Source organism: Pongo abelii, chromosome 1 (assembly GCF_028885655.2).
Source record: "Pongo abelii isolate AG06213 chromosome 1, NHGRI_mPonAbe1-v2.0_pri, whole genome shotgun sequence".
In the NCBI taxonomy this organism is placed as follows: Eukaryota; Metazoa; Chordata; class Mammalia; order Primates; family Hominidae; genus Pongo; species Pongo abelii.
Window position 1 is genome coordinate 137,949,524 of NC_071985.2, and position 16,434 is coordinate 137,965,957.

The 16,434-nt window shown below is 41.2% G+C and overlaps 1 protein-coding gene across 1 annotated transcript in view; it reads left to right on the forward strand.

Moving 5' to 3' along the window:
* Positions 1–16,434, forward strand: part of ALG14 (ALG14 UDP-N-acetylglucosaminyltransferase subunit) — a 95,745-nt gene that overhangs the window by 44,807 nt on the left and 34,504 nt on the right. The window contains exon 3 of the mRNA XM_002810613.6: positions 5,308–5,439. Within this exon, the coding sequence (XP_002810659.4) occupies positions 5,308–5,439 (132 nt within the window). The remainder of the gene's footprint in view (positions 1–5,307; positions 5,440–16,434) is intronic.

The window sequence follows — 16,434 nt, forward strand, 5'->3', positions numbered from 1 at the left end:
TTGTCTTTGGTTCCTTTGTCTCCCTCCTTCCTGTTTCCCCAACCTTTGGGGCTTGGTGCCTTCTAGCTTTGGCTGTTTATAAATCCACAATTCCCTGCACTACCCCAGCCTTTCTCCTCTAGCTTCATAAATTCCATTCAGTTCAACCCATTTAAGGAGTGGCCCTTGCAAATAAGGCTTTAAGTATGCACTCTCAAATTACCCCCCTTGTGTCCTTTCTATATTCTAAATACATCTCAGCTAGGTGACAGGAAGATGGAATTGATTTATATTACTGTGTAATGACATATTGAATTATTTATTCAGTAAATACTGTTTTTTTTTTGTTTGTTTGTTTTTTTACTACAAACTATAACCAAGTACTCTTACAAGCACTGAGATTGCAGTAATCAAAGTTCCTGGCCTGGGGTCAGACGCAGTGGCTCATGCCTGTAATCCCAGCACTTTGGGAGGCTGAGGTGGGCAGATCACCCCAGGTCCGGAGTTGGAGACCAGCGTGACCAACATGGTGAAACCCCGTCTCTACTAAAAATGCAAAAATTAGCCGGGTGTAGTGGTGCGTGTCTGTAATCCCAGCTACTCGGGAGGCTGAGGCAGGAGAGTCTCTTGAACCCAGAAGATGGAGGTTGCAGTGAGCTGAGATCATGCCACTGCCCTCCAGCCTGGGTGACAAGAGCTAAACTCCGTCTAAAAAATAAGTTCCTGGCCTCCTTGTGTAAGTTATGTTCTAATGGAGGAGACAGCAATACGTAAATAAATAAGTATATAATATGCCAGTATAGTAGATGCTATTTTAAAGCACACAGAAAGTTTGGTGATGGGGGAGAGAAGAATATGTGTACGTGGGGGTGGGGGGAGGGGAGGATGGGGATATTTTAGAAAGGCTAGTCAGGAAAGATATATCTGAGGAGAACTGATATGCTACAATGGTCGGGGGATGTGTAGGTGGAGACTTGGATTTATAGAGCAATCTTTTTAGTAGGATTTTCAGTTACCTGAACTTACAATCAAAAAATAATGTGAGAAAGATTGGATAGGATTTGGAAGTGGAGGCTTCTCTAGTTTAGAGCTATAAGCCAGAGAGTGGCACCAGATGGACTCTCCTGTCCCGTGCCAGTCATTGTTAATGTCACGGTTAGGACTTCCAGCTTGGCTTTCTTTCCAGCCACCACTTCAACTTTCATCCCTGACTTTGATGCAGATTCTCCCATCATATTGACTCTTCAGGCTGTACTGAACAAGTATCTTGCCCTCTGACTTGGAAGAGGTTCCTCATTGCCCTACCCTGTGGATAAGCATGTGCTTTATCATTTAAATTGATACTTCTGAGAGCAGATGGAGCACTATCAATAATTATGCTGAGATAACAGGTGTAGGCTGAGATCATCCTCTGAAGTCTAGATGATTAGTCACTGTAGGCATGTGGTCATTGGGTGAGCTAGCTCCAGCACACAAATGGAACCAAGACTCCCCTCCCAGCTAAACTTCTGGTCTGGAGACTGGGAGGGTTGGCTCCTTGTATGGTACATCCACAAGTAAAAAGAGAGGTCATCAAACTTTAGTTACTCGTCTTGTTGCCTTACCTTCAGGCCTGATTTTATCTATTTTATATCTTGGAGGTCCCTGAGTTCTCACCCCAGAACATGCTTGCACTAGTTTCTATTCTTCTGAAAATGGACTGAGACTTCCTAAATCCATTTTCTTAGCTGCTTCAGGCTGCTGCCAGGGATGAGTTGTAGACTTTCTTCCACGTCCTGGTCTAGGAAAGCTATCTCCAGCCCCAGATGCTCTTGCATAGGCTTTACCAGGCCTGGATGTTTACATCCTTGGAGCCAAGATGTAATCAGGGGAGCCAGAATCAAACTGATCATCCTTCCGGTCCTGGTGACACTGTCTGGATATAATCTAGAAATGTTGTTCATTGCTGCTGCTTTGTAAAGTTGTATGCTCACAGCCTTAAAAAAATTAAAGGAACATGATAAACATCCATGCTTTTTTAAATAAAATATTATAGATATTGAGATTAGGCCACACAATTTGGTGGAAGTAACAGCCAAAAAAACTTCTATGACGGAATTCTACTAAATTATTTTTATCACAATAATAACAATGACATGACATCTTACTGGATTCAAATGTAGTTTGTAGTATAGGTCCACAGTCCCTTAGTCTGAAATCCTAAAGAGCTCTGAAAACTGGAAAAAAAAAAATCCAGTTTGTCACAAGCTTATTTAATGGCAAAACCTGATTTGAATCAGCATGAAGCTTATAGTCTTTATTTATCCTATTTAGTGTGAATATTCATGTATTGTTGCAGAAATATTAATATGTTTTATTTCTTTCCCAAACTTCAAAAAAGGATATAATATGTGGTATATATTATATAATATGTGGTATATAAACCATATTACCTATCCAAACACTTCTGACCCAAAAGGTTTCTGAGAAGGGATTTTGACTCTACAGTACTGCTTGGCCTGTTACTTGTTTTTCAATTAGTAATCTCCACAAATTAGATGAGCATAAACCTCAAACAATTTGCTATTGCTTCTGAGTGGTTTATAGTTTGGGAACTACTCAGTATTAGTTTCTAGTTCAATATTTAGTACCTTAGCTTTTGGAAGGAAAAACATTGATTTGGTAAAAGATTGATAAATGCATAAAAATAGTGGATACATGTTGAGCCCAGATCTCCCATTCTACACTGGTATACCATGGAGAGATGAGAAAATATTCTTTGCCATCATATGAAGAAGCAGAGTGGTCACACATTTCCATTTTCACTTTGTGCTGAGTCTGTAAGAACTGCACTCATGTTCTCTTGGAGCATAATAGAAGCCTCCAAACACAATTTCACACCTTTTTCTGAGTGCAAGAATGTAGTTATATGCTTTTCACTGGTTTAGAAAAAGGCTTTTCTATTCTTCTTTTCTCAAGGAACATATTGTTTCTCAAGGCCAAGGGAAAAGGAAGAATGTATTAATTATTCTGTTCTTTTCTTTCTGACTTAACTATGTGGTAGCCAGTCTCCAAGAAAGCCCTCAATGATTCTCACTTCCTGGTGTTCACATTCCAGTGTAGCCCCTTCCATATCAAATAGGGTTGACCTGTGTAACTAATATCAAAATATCAGAAATATCAGAAATATCAAAATGTGACTTCTGAGGTCAGGTCATAAAAGACATTACAATTTCTGCCTTGCCTCCTCTTGGAGCACTTACTTTTAAGAGGCTAGCTGTTGTGTAATGAGAACACTTGATTAAGGAGCCCTATGGAAAGATCCATTTGGCAAGGAACTAAGGACACCAACCAGCAATCAGCACTAAATGGCCAGCCATATGAGTGAGCCACCTTGGAAGTGGATTCTCCTGCCCCAGTCAAACCTTCTGATGACTACAACCCCAGCCACCCACTTGATTTCAAGTTCAGGAGTCACTGCAAGCCACAATAACCCAACTAAGCCACTCTTGGTTCCTGACCCACAGAAACTGTGAAAAACAGAATATACTTGTTGTTTTAAGCTGATAAATTTGGAGGTAATTTGTTACACAGAAAGAGGTAACCAATATACCTGGAACTTTGATTCAAGGAAAATATGTTGGTTTCTCTTGATTATGAAAATATCACTTTCTTGTTGCAAATTTTAAACATATTCAAAGTTATTCTGACCTGAAAAATGAAAATATCCTGTAATATCATCTTCTCTGTAATTTGTGGCATGTAGTTCCAGTTCCAGATTTTTTTCTTTTTCTTTTTTTTTGAGGCAGACTCTTGGTCTATTGCCCAAGCTGGGGTGCAGTGGCATGATCTCTGATCATGGCAAACTCTGCCTCCAATGTTCAAGCGATTCTCCTACCTCAGCCTCCCATATAGCTGAGACTACAGGCACCCAACTAATTTTTGTATTTTTTGTAGAGAATGGGGTTTCACCATGTTAGCCAGGCTGGTCTCGAACTCGTGACCTCAGAAGATCCACCTGCCTGGGTCTCCCAGAGTACTCGCATTACAGGCGTGAGCCACTGTGCCCAGCCCAGTTCCAGATTTTTTTTAATGAAAATACTAATGCATGGCCGAGTATAGTGACTCAACCCTATAATTCTAGCACTTTGGGAGGCCAAGGTGGGTAGATCACTTGAGCCCAGAAGTTCAAGACCAGACTGGGCAACATGGCGAGAGCCTGTCTATACAAAAAAATTAGCTGGACATGGTGGCCCACACCTGTGGTCCCAGCTACTGGAGGCTGAGGTGGGAAGATCTGGGTGTGGTGGCATGTGCCTGTGGTTCCAGCTACTTGGGAGTCTGAGGTGGGTGGGAGTATCACCTGAGCCCAGGGAGGTCAAGGCTGCAGTGAGCTGTGATTGCACCGTGCACTCCAGCCTGAGCAACAGAGTGAGACCTTGTCTCAAAAAAACCCAAACTAACAATACTAATGTGTGTATGTATGCATGTGAGTATTTTGTTAATTGATGCTGCATTATATTAAACATGCTATCTTCCAACTTGCATGATTCACTTAATGTGTCTTGGGATATCTTCCATACGAGTTCATATAGTTCTATGTCATTTGTTAATATATCTCCATATATTTTACTGTATGCACTTCTCCATTCCCTACTGGAGACTATTTGGTCTAGTTTCAGTTTCCACAAACACAAACAATGATACAGTGGGGTAATCTGTGGGATATATTTCCAGAAGCAGAAATGCTGGATCAAAGGAAGACACATTTAAAGTTCTGATAGATATTTCCAGATTGCCCTCCCAAAAAGTTGTACCCATGTATTTACCCAGGGAATGTAAATGTCTATTTCCCCATACTCTCAACAACATTGGTTATCCACTGTCATTGCCAATCAGGTAGGTGAAAATGACTTGTTTTCTGTTGTGCTTGTTAGCCATCTTTTTACATGTTTATCATTATTTGTATTTCTTCTGTTTGGAGTTATCTGTCTGTCTTTGCCCATCTTAATACTAGGTTACTTGTCTTACATATTGACTGGTAAAAACTCTTTGTATATCAGCAGGTTAAATTCTTTGCCTGAAACATAGTTTATAGAAACTTCCCCCAACTTATTTTTCAAACTGACTTTAACATTTTTTGAATCATAGGAACTTTTTTGTCATATGTGGTCCCACCTGATGTGTTATATAAAACATGAGATAGGCATTACAACTCTAATTTAAAAGTGGTTAGAATGAAAATTTAAAATAAGAAAGCATTTCTGTTTCTACAGCTGTTAATTGTTACGATGTTTAACTTTGATATCAGTGACTCAGTTGATTTGGATTCCTTCTATTTCCGTCTAGTATACCAAATACTACATTCACCGAATTCCAAGAAGCCGGGAGGTTCAGCAGTCCTGGCCCTCCACTGTTTTCACCACCTTGCACTCCATGTGGCTCTCCTTTCCCCTGATTCACCAGGTGAAGCCAGATTTGGTAAGTAAGACCATCACTAAGGAGAGGGAAGGTAACTCCCTGTAGATCTTTCGTTAGTAACAGGACATACTGTTTTCTTAAACAGCTACCATTTATTAGTGTGCCAGGTAGTATGCAAGACCCTGAACTGGCTGGTGCCTTGATCTTGGACTTCCGAGGCTCCAGAACTGTAAGAAATAAATATCAGTTATTTATAAGCCATCCAGTTTATCGTATCTCATTATAGCACCTGAAATAGACTAAGATATTATCCTTGGATTTTTTGTGACTTTTATCACAAAGTGCTCTTTCTCCTGCCTCAGCCTCCTGAGTAGCTGGGACTACAGGTGTGTGCCACCATGCCTTGCTAATTTTTGTATTTTTAAGAGAGATGGGGTTTCACCATGTTTTCCAGGCTGGTCTTGAACTCCTAACCTCAAGTAATCTGCCTGCCTCGGCCTCCCAAAGTGCTGGGATTACAGGCATGAGCCACTGCGCCTGGCCTGTGACCAGTAATGTTTGATGTTATCGTTGTAATTGTTTGGGGACACTGTGAATCGTGCTTACATAAGACAGTGAATTTAATCAATAAATGTATGTGTTCTGGCTGCTCCAACAGCCTGCTGTCCTCTCTCTCTCTTTTTCTCTGTCTCTCTCACACACACACACACACACACACACACACATTCCTTGGGCTTCCCTGTCTATGAGACACAACAGTATTGAAATTAGGCCAATTAATAACCCTGCAGTGGCCTCTCAGTGTTCAAGTGAAAGGTAGTATTTCTTATGTTTCACATTTTAAATCACAAGCTAGAAATGATTAAGCTTAGTGAGGAAGGCATTTGCAACAGGCAGTTAGCCAAATTGTGAATGCAAAGGAAAAGTTCTTGAAGGAAATTAAAAGTGCTACTCCAGGCTGGGTGCAGTGGCTCACACCTGTAATCCCAGCCCTTTGGGAGGCTGAGCCAGGTGGATCCCAAGGTCAGGAGATCAAGGCCATCCTGGCTAACACGGTGAAACTCTGTCTCTACTAAAAATACAAAAGATTTGCCAGGCATGGTGGCGGGTGCCTGTAGTCCCAGCTACTCGGGAGGCTGAGGCAGGAGAATGGTGTGAACCCGGGAGGCAGAGCTTGCAGTGAGCCGAGATTGCACCACTGCACTCCAGCCTGGGCAACAGAGCGAGACTCCATCTCAAAAAAAAAAGTGCTACTCCCGTGAACACACTGGTTTCATGATAAGTACATGACATAGCCTCATTGCTGATATGGAGAAGGTTTGAGTGGTCTGGATAGAATATCAAACCAGCCACATTCCCTTAAGCCAAAAGCTGATTCAGGACAAGGTCCTAATTCTCTTTAATTCTGTAAAGACTGAGAGAGGTGAGGAAGCTGCAGAAGAAAAGTTTGAAGGTAGCAAAGGTTGGTTGAGACTTAAGGAGAGAAGCCATCCCCATAGCATAAAAGTGCAAGGTGAAGCAGCAGGTACTGATGTAGAAGCTGCAGCAGTTTATCCAGAAAATCTAGTTAAGATAATTGATTAAGGTGGCTACACTAATCAACATATTTTCCGTATAGACAAAACTGCCTTATATTCGACAATGTCATTCAGGACTCTCATGGCTAGAGAGGAGAAGTCAATACCTGGCTTCAAAGCTTCAAGGGACAGGCTGACTCTGTGTAGCTGTTGACTTTAAGTTGAAGCCAGTGCTCATTTACCATTCTGAAAATCCTCAGGCCCTTAAGAAGTATGCTAAATCTATTCTGCCTGTGCTCTATAAGTGGAACAACAAAGCCTAGATGACAGCACATCTGTTTACAGGATAGTTTGCTGAATATTTTAAACCCACTGTTGAGACCTACTACTCAAGAAACAAAGCTTCCTTTCAAAATATTACTGCTCTTGATATATTGGGCTGGATGTTTTTATTTAAAAAAAATACAAAATATACTGCTCATTGACAATGCACCTAATTACCCAAGAGCTCTGATGGAGGTATACAAGGAGATTAATATCTTTATGCCTGCTAACACAGCATCTATTCTGTAGCCCATAAATCAAGGCATAATTTTGACTTGCAAGTTTTATTATTTAAGAAAACATTTGTAAGGCTATAGCTGCCATAGATAGTGATTCCTCTGATGGATCTGGACAAAGTCAATTGAAAACCTTCTGGAAAAGATTCACCATTCTAGATGCCATTAAGAACATTCTTGATTTGTGGGAAGATGTCCAGAAACAGGAGTTTGGGAGAAGTATATTCCAGCCCTCCTGCATGACTTTGAGAGGTTCAGGACTCAAGTGGAAGAAGTAATTGCAGAGGTGATGGAAGTAGCAACAGAGCTAGAATTAGAAGTAGAGCCTGAAGATGTGACTGAATTCCTAAAATCTCTTGATGAAACTGGACCGGGACCGTACTCTGTGACAGGATTTATGCTGTGCATTCGAGGTATAAAAGTAAACACAGCTCTACCCCTAAGTGGACTGAGGTGATCTGTGAAAATGGCTCGCTATTCACTTGACCCAGAAAAATCCCACAAAAGTCATGCAAACCAAGAAGTTCAAGTCTTCATGTTCACTTTAAGAACATCCACAAAGTTGCCCATGCCAGAGAGACCTAAGTCACCAAGATGTTATGTAACTCCAATTTTCTTTAGACATGTATCAGATTCTGCCAATATTAGCTAACTTGCTCAATTAAAAAGTTATCTAGTATTTTAAAAAATATCTTTAATGCAGCAGGTACTAAAAGGGATGAATAAAACAGCTCTTCAGGAAGCTTATACTTTGGCTTCAGGGAAAATGGAGTAAAGAAACAACAGGTAGACTTGAAATACAGATTAATTCAGTTAAAAATAGAGACCCTATTCAAAAGGTCGGGCACAGTGGCTCATGCCTGTAATCCCAGCACTTTGGGAGGCTGAGGCAGACAGATCACGAGGTCAGGAGATCAAGACCATCCTGGCTAACAAGGTGAAACCCCATCTCTACTAAAAATACAAAAAAATTAGCCGGATCGAATGAGTAGGCTGATCTCATATTCTCTTGAAAATATACTCCCAAAGAGGAATTAGTTTGTTTCAAGGAGAAGAATAGAAAAGTTAATTTGTGAGATTGCTGATTATTAAAGTAACAGGACTGCTTATCTTGGGGGCAAAAGATCTATAAAGTTCTTGAGGGTAAAGGCCAAGTATTTTTGCGTTTTCCATGGTCCTTTCTAGAAAAGCTTCCACATATTTGAGGAATGACTTAAAAATAAATGAATGAATACTGGATAAAGTGAGTCATCACAAAAACAAAGACACCCACTCCCTACACTGGTGCTCTTCTCAGGCTTTATTAAGTCTGAAAAACCAGAAGGGTTTCCAAAGTCTGCAGTGTTTGATTACTGGCTTCATTCCACCCTGGCCGTTACCAAATGAAATACTCAAGGAAAGAGCTCTGCATACAAAAATGAAACCTAATTCAATTTTTAATCAAGTAAAAAATAAATTTCAGATTCTCCATATTAACAAATTGAAAGGAAATGGACCATTTCAGCCTAATACTCTGCCTCTTTGCCTGAAGCTGGTTTAATTCACCATGACAAATTTAGATGTACTTATTACATCTACACTCACTCACGCTTTGTATGAAAGAAGGCCATTATTTTATGTAGTCATTTTTTTCCATGTTTCATACCCAGTTTGAGCTGTGAAATGTCTTAAGTTCATAGCAGTAGAAAGTTGATGGCTGGGTGCAGAGGCTCACACCTGTAATTCCAGCACTTTGGGAGGCCAAAGCAGGCAGATCACTTGAAGTCAGGAGTTGGAGACCAGGCTAGCCAACATGGTGAAACCCTGTCTCTACTAAAAATACAAAAATTAGCCAAGCATGATGGTGGGCGCCTGTAATCCCAGCTACTCAGGAGGCTGAGGCAGGAGAATTGCTTGATCCCAGGAGGCAGAGGTTACAGTGAGCTGAGATCACTGCACCCCAGCCTGGCGGATAGAGTAAGACTCTGTCTCAAAAAAAAAGTTGATTACACGGATGGTGGGTTATTATCTATAAGTAGGATACTGTGATTTTTTTTTTTTTTTGATTAGGTATTTTCTGTGGTGAGCCACAAACTAGGTGGCACCAAGATTATCACTGTTTGTATAGTATATAAAATTTTTATTGGCCTACTAATTAACATGTGTTTGAAATATTAAGAAGAGGCAGTTAACTCTTGTTAATTGTTGACATGCCAGAACCCTTATGGGAACTTTTTCTCCTTAACTGGTGTTAGTTTGATTCTCTTTGTATTATGACTTTCATCTGGTATTATATTTGGTGGTGATCAAAAAACTTTATAACATGTTGAAAGGAAACTTGGCTAGACAAAGAAAAGGTCAGCTGTCCCAAGATGCTTATCTGTCAATGGAATTAAGTGAGAGTAAGGTTTTCCAAGCCAAGTCAAATGAGAAACAATTAGACCACACTTGTCTACTGCTTCATGTTTTCCAAGATTAATGAAATCATAATTGGGAGCCATTTGTTTAGGTTTCCTCAGTTCCTGCTCCTCTGTTGCCCAGTCCTCTATAATGTGTTAAAATAATGCCAGTGTTACCCCTTCCCACTGTGTGTTTCCTCTCCATATATGCGCTGTAAATTTGGCAGCCTCCTTAAAGATACAGAAGGACTGGCCCTGCACTGTACGTGCATTTAGCAAGTCTGCTGATGGTCAGAGTCCACTGCGAGAAGTGGTTTGATGTGAAAATCCCAAATATCTGGTTTCTTGTGACTGACAAACTGCTTTTCCCAGCTGCGTGGTGAAATTACCAGCTGTGCCACTGACACATTGGCTGAGTGACAACCTGTAGCTGCTTCCACCCATAAATGAGGTATTTAGTTTAAATGTTATAGCTTCTGTTTCACATTGAGTGAGTTTAGAACAACATCTGTGTCAAAATTAGGCTGCATATTAGCAGTTAGATTGCTTTGAGTTGTTTTGATTCGTCTCCATTTTGGGGGACTCTCAGCAGCTTGAAAATGATTTTTCTTTCTAAGTCGATGCTTTTTCCACTTGGCAAACATTACGTTTTTCCTGTCTGCAGAAACCAGCGTGGCTTTGCCTGTGATTTTTGCTCTCTTGTTTTGCTTTGCCTGCATCACTCTTGAGTTGTCACTGTTCCAGCCCATCACAGGCTCATTTTGGATCTGAGGCTGGTGGGGACTCTTCCTTTCAAGGTGAAAGCCAATGTGTTTTCCCAAGGATAGCTGTGAGGTCACAGTTACAACAAAAATGAAAGTTGAATGAAAAGGAATTCAGTTGTGAGAGGATAAGAAAAAGGAAAACATGAGGAAAACAAAACTGTTTTCGAAGAAGGGACTGGTGGTCACAGGCAGTGAGCTCCAGAGACCTGGCCTTATAGACGAGGGTAATGGGAGGTGCTGGTGACGAGGTGAGAACAGAGGGTGGGGTGAAGAGAAGGGAAGCCTTTGAAATGACCTTAGACGCATGAGTAATTCCTAGAACCAGTCCCATCTTCACAGACTTTCAGTGCTTATTTTAAAGGATCATGTGAAGCAGGAGCTCTGTTTGTATAGCACTTGAAAATCAAGAAAGTGATGTTTCTGTTTAGAATCTTTAAAATCTCTCTTTGACCTGAGGAAAAAATAAAAGAAGGGGGGCACAGACAGCACCTATAATTGAATATGTAATGGAGAGCCTCAGAAGGGCTGCTGCTCTCCAAGTTAAGTGGGATCATTAAAGTTTTAGAGTTTGTGTAACTAGAGTCAGTAGGGAAGCGTCATGGGAAGTTTTAAAAATTTGAATACAGACTGTGAAGTCCTTGAGGAACAGTGAGGTGTATTACTCATCTTGGCAGTGCTAGCACCTGTTCTAGAGCGTGGGGCATGTAGGAGTTCAATAAATTTTGAAAGAGTAAATCTGGGTAGGAGAGAGATTAGGAAAGGAGAAGTCAGAGAAGCTATTAAAACCTGATAATGACCATTTACAGCTTTTAGGTGGGCTGGAAAAAATAGAATAGGAAAAAAACATTGCATAACTGCTCCTTGGTTAACTTTTGCTCCCTCTGAATTAATCGCTGAATTTGTCTAAGGATTTTTTTGATAACATGTTTCTGAAGTGTTAAATATTCTCTTTATCAAAGCACCATAAGAAAATGGCGAAAGTTTCTCATTCACCTTAACCAGAGTACACTTGCCTTATTTCTTTAATTGAAGTGAAATTCACATAACATAAAATTAGCCGTTTTACAGTGTACAATTCAGTGGCATTTAGTACATTCACCATGCTGTGCAACCACCACATACCTATACAGCACTGAGTTCCAAAACATTTTCATCAGCAGTTGCTTTACTTTAATTTCTTGGTGTGGTAGAACCACTTAGAGCTTTGTGGGTTTTTTTCTTTTTTCTTTTTTTTGAGACAGAGTTTCGCTCTTGTTGCCCAGGCTGGAGTGCAGTGGCATGATCTTGGCTCACTGCGACCTCTGCATCCTGGGTTCAAGCAATTCTCCTGCCTCAGCCTCCCGAGTAGCTGGGATTACAGGCATGCGCCACCACGCCCGGCTAATTTGTATTTTTAGTAGAGATGGGGTTTCTTCATGGTGGTCAGGCTGGTCTCAAACTCCTGACCTCAAGTGATCCACTCGCCTTGGCCTCCCAAAGTGCTGGGATTACAGGAGTGAGCCACTGTGCCTGACCACCACTCAGGGTTTTTTACTTCATTTGGGGGAGAAAAAAAAAGATTAAAACACAGACAGTGTTTTCTAACAGCCTCTGGAGATCAAAGGCCATCTCTCCTTCCTGGTCTTTATAATTCCTTGTTTACCCTGCCCAGAAGTCATTGAGTAGATGTGTCTTTTTCAGTTAGAATTTACTCTTTGATACTTTGCAATTTAATGACTTATTTTTCTCCTCGTATAATTTTTTATCTTTTTTTTCCCTTTTTTTTTTGAGACTTAGTCTCGCTCTGCCGCCCAGGCTGGAGTGCAGTGATGTGATCTCGGCTCACTGCAACCTCCGCCTCCTGAGTTCAAGTGATTCTCCTGCCTCAGCCTCCCGAGTAGCTGGGATTACAGATGCGTGACACCCCACCCGGCTAAGTTTTGTATTTTTAGTAGAGATGGGGTTTCGCCATGTTGGCCAGGCTGCTCTTGAACTCCTGACCTCAGGTGATCCACCCGCCTCAGGCTCCCAAAGTGCTGGGATTATAGGCATGAGCCACCGCACCCGGCCATGTATCATGGATTTCTTTTTCTGATGTAAAACATATATGAAGTTAAATCAGCTGTAGAAAGCTTATCACTGGGATTACAGGCATGCACCACTATGTCCGGCTAATTTTGTATTTTCAGTAGAGACAGGGTTTCTCCATGTTGGTCAGGCTGGTCTCAAACTCCCGACATCAGGTGATCCACCCACCTCGGCCTCCCAAAGTGCTGGGATTACAAGCGTGAGCCACTGCGCCCGGCCAGGTTATCACTTCTTTACCTGTTAGCATGCAATTTGAAATTCCACTTATACCAGGACAGCATTTTACAGCAGATACAAGCCAAGCTGCTTCTCACCTTCAGTGGTGCCTTTTCCACATAGTCAAAAGGGTTAACTGATTTTCCCTAAGATACATGGGCAAATAATTATTAAAGTGTTCTTCAAAAGGACCTTACAACCAAGAATGAGGATAAGTGAAATGAGTAAACACCTTACAAATTTCAAATACTATTATGGCTTACTGCAAAAGCTATGTTAACATTATTGGGTGAGGAATGTAAAAGATCCAATCAGAAACAGGTTAGAGAGCTTGAACTTTGTATTATGCATGCTTAAAAATAGCAAGAAGGTCCCTGCTGATAAGACCTTCAAATTATAGAAAGAACATATTGTGACTGATAATTTTTTAAGAAATGTGAATACCAGATTTGTAAGTTTCACGTGTTTGCAATGTCAAAACTTCCATATTCTGCCATAAAAAATGAAATCCTGCAGTGGAATCAGCTGTAGAATTGCAAAGGGCAGCAAATTCCATTTGTTAGCAGAATACCATTTTGCATTCTTGGTCTTCCTGAATTCACATTTAAGCCACTTATACAAATCTTTGACACAAGCAATTTTTAAAATATGTTTATGGCTGACAGTTTGTGAAAACAGGTTTGCTTTTGTGGGCTAATCACTTTTCTCTAAAGACAGGTGTCACATGTTTAAATCAGTTGTGTCTACATCTTAAAGTTCCAGATGTTATTTTTCACAAGATTTGCTTACACAGTACAGTATTTTGTAGATAAGCCTTGTTAGTGGAGGCAGTGCCTGGATTCAGGGAACTTGGTCTGTTGCTGTTTAATTATTCCTAAGCCAATTTGCCTGTTTCAGTTTTTCAAGGAGCCATGATTCATCTCTGTGAAGTCACACAAGGAGAGAAAAATTCCCCGCTGGTCACTTCTATGAAAGAACAGAATTGGAAGGGGCTGGAGGTTGGGAGAAGGTAGGGGGTGAATTTCCTGCTCCCTGTGGAAACCAGGTGCAGCTTATGTAAGGCAAACTTTCATTCTTAAGGTCATAAAAGAATTCCCCATAGTTACCCTTCCTTCCTTCCTTCCTTCCTTCCTTCCTTCCTTCCTTCCTTCCGTCCTTCCTTCCCTCCTTCCTTCCATGCTTCCTTCCCTCCTTCCATCCGTCCCTTTTTTCTTTTTTCTTTTTTTCTACTAATTGAGACAGAATCTTGCTCTGTCACCCAGGCTGGAGTGCATTGACATGAGCTCGGCTTACTGCAACATCTGCCTCCCGGTTTCAAGCTATTCTCCTGCCTCAACCTCCCGAGTAGCCGGGATTACAGGAGTGTGCCACCACACTCAGCTAATTTTTTTATTTTCAGTAGAGGCGGGGTTTCACCATGTTGGCCAGGCTGGTCTGAAACTCCTGACCTCAAGTGATCTGCCCGCCTCAGCCTCCCAAAGTGCTGGGATTACAGGTCTGAACCACTGCGCCTGGCCACCTCATATTTTCTTTATAGGTTTCATTGAAAATTCATCCTGAATATTTGCTTCCCATTTGATTTCCTATAATTTCCAATCTACTTTTCTCTCTGGTTTGCATCCATTTTACCTCAGTTGTGATACACAAGAAAAAATAACATCCTACGAATCAGGAGGTTTTGGCTTTACTCTCATCTTTGTCAGTAGTTAGGTGTGGTGACTCAAAGCTTATCAGTTAGCTTCTCTGAGTTAGCTTCTCCTTCCTATCAAATAGGAGTAATGAGAAGCTCCAACAGAAGGATCACAGCTGGCAGATCCACTTGCTTTTAACCAAGCCACTCCCTCTGCTGGGAAAGTGATTCCCTGCTATTCAAAACCACTTACTGCTGCTCACCTCCTGCCAGGACATATGATCCTTGGAGCTCCTGTGCCTCATTGGGTTTTAGATATTGTAGATCTCAAAAATATATATATTTGCTTGAATTATGATGTCGATGTGGCTGTTAGAGTCATTCTGGGGTTCCCCAGGGTTTCCTTCGGGAGCACCTATCACCCATACACATCCCAAGGGGCCTTCAAGAAGGTGATTGCCCTTCTATAGCCCTGCCTGATACATGGCCCTCCTCTCTCTTCTGTCTCCTTCCATGCTTTAACTGTTCTCTTTCTTCCTCTCATCTGCACCTCTACCCTCCATTGGGATTGTGTTGAAGCCCCTGTTTCATCTTATCCTTGACATTCTCTCCTACCTGTTTTCATCACAAAGACCCTAGAGGTTGGCCTGTTTACCTGCACTCCTTTCCAACTGCCCCGATCAGATTATACCGCAGGAATTCTTCCCCTAGGTCTCCTTTAGGTCTACTGGGAAATGAATTTTAATTTTCACCAGTTTTGCCATTTTTTTTTCCTAGCACAGTGACTCTTCATTTTAAGGGCTTTTCCTGCAGTTGACTGTAGGAAGCAGATAGGTGTTAAAAACAGTTAAGCATTGCAGGAATTAGATGTGTAGGAACTTAGGGATTAGTGATGGACTTTAGTCAGATGTGAATTGGACAAGGTCTTTCTCAATGCCTTTTGTCTGCTCCAATTAGCTCCTTTTTATTTCTAACACCAGCACTCATCAGGGCCTCCTGCCTTCTCTTTTTTATCAGCCAGTTCTGAAGCAAACTGATGATCCTTGGGCCATAGCAGACACACACATCTTGTCTGATTCATGTAGTTGGTCAGTATTTGGACCACATATTTGGTGAAGGTATTTCACACCACACTACACACACACACACACGCACGCACATGCACACAACCTTTTGTGAAATTGCAAGGGCTGGTGACTGCAGGATGGATATTAAGCAGCCCTAAGTAGTGACTACCTGTCTGGGCTATCCTCTCTGTAGTCCCTTACCTCTGGTGGTTTCATTTTTGTAGGTTCCCTGACTGGATTGTCTTTGTGTCCAGCCTTCAAGCCTTTTTCTGAGTATCTGAGTGGGCAGTAGTGGTGCTGAGGGGTGGCTTGGGGGCCCGATAGATGTTCTTGGGGACTAAATGCATGCCATGTAAATGAAGGCAGTGGGCTTACTGCACACAGTTGTGAGATAAACCTGCTGTCACTGAACCTTCTTCTTTAAAGTCCTAGAGCTGCCATTGCTGTTGTGGCAGAATAGTTCATATTTATCAGATTTAGATATTGGCAGATTTCTAAATTTATATTTATATCTTGGTGGGTTTCTAAATATAAAAATCAGCATGTGTCCACATATTCCCCTTCCTCTTTTTATTAGAGCAGTCGTATTAGTCAATGGTCATTCTCTGATGGAGAAGACATTTGTACACTTAGAATTACAAACTTATACAGATGATACCTTACCAACAATTTAATTCTATACCCTATTTTTAAAGTTCAGATAATAGAACCAAAAGAAGGGAGTGCCTTGTCCAAAATCTTAGAACTAATAGGAAAGCATGAATAAAAAAACAGTTCTTGTCACTCCCAGCTCCAGGTTCAGCTCTCTGACCGCACAACAAATGAGACATCATAGACTTTTCTCTCGAAGGGTATC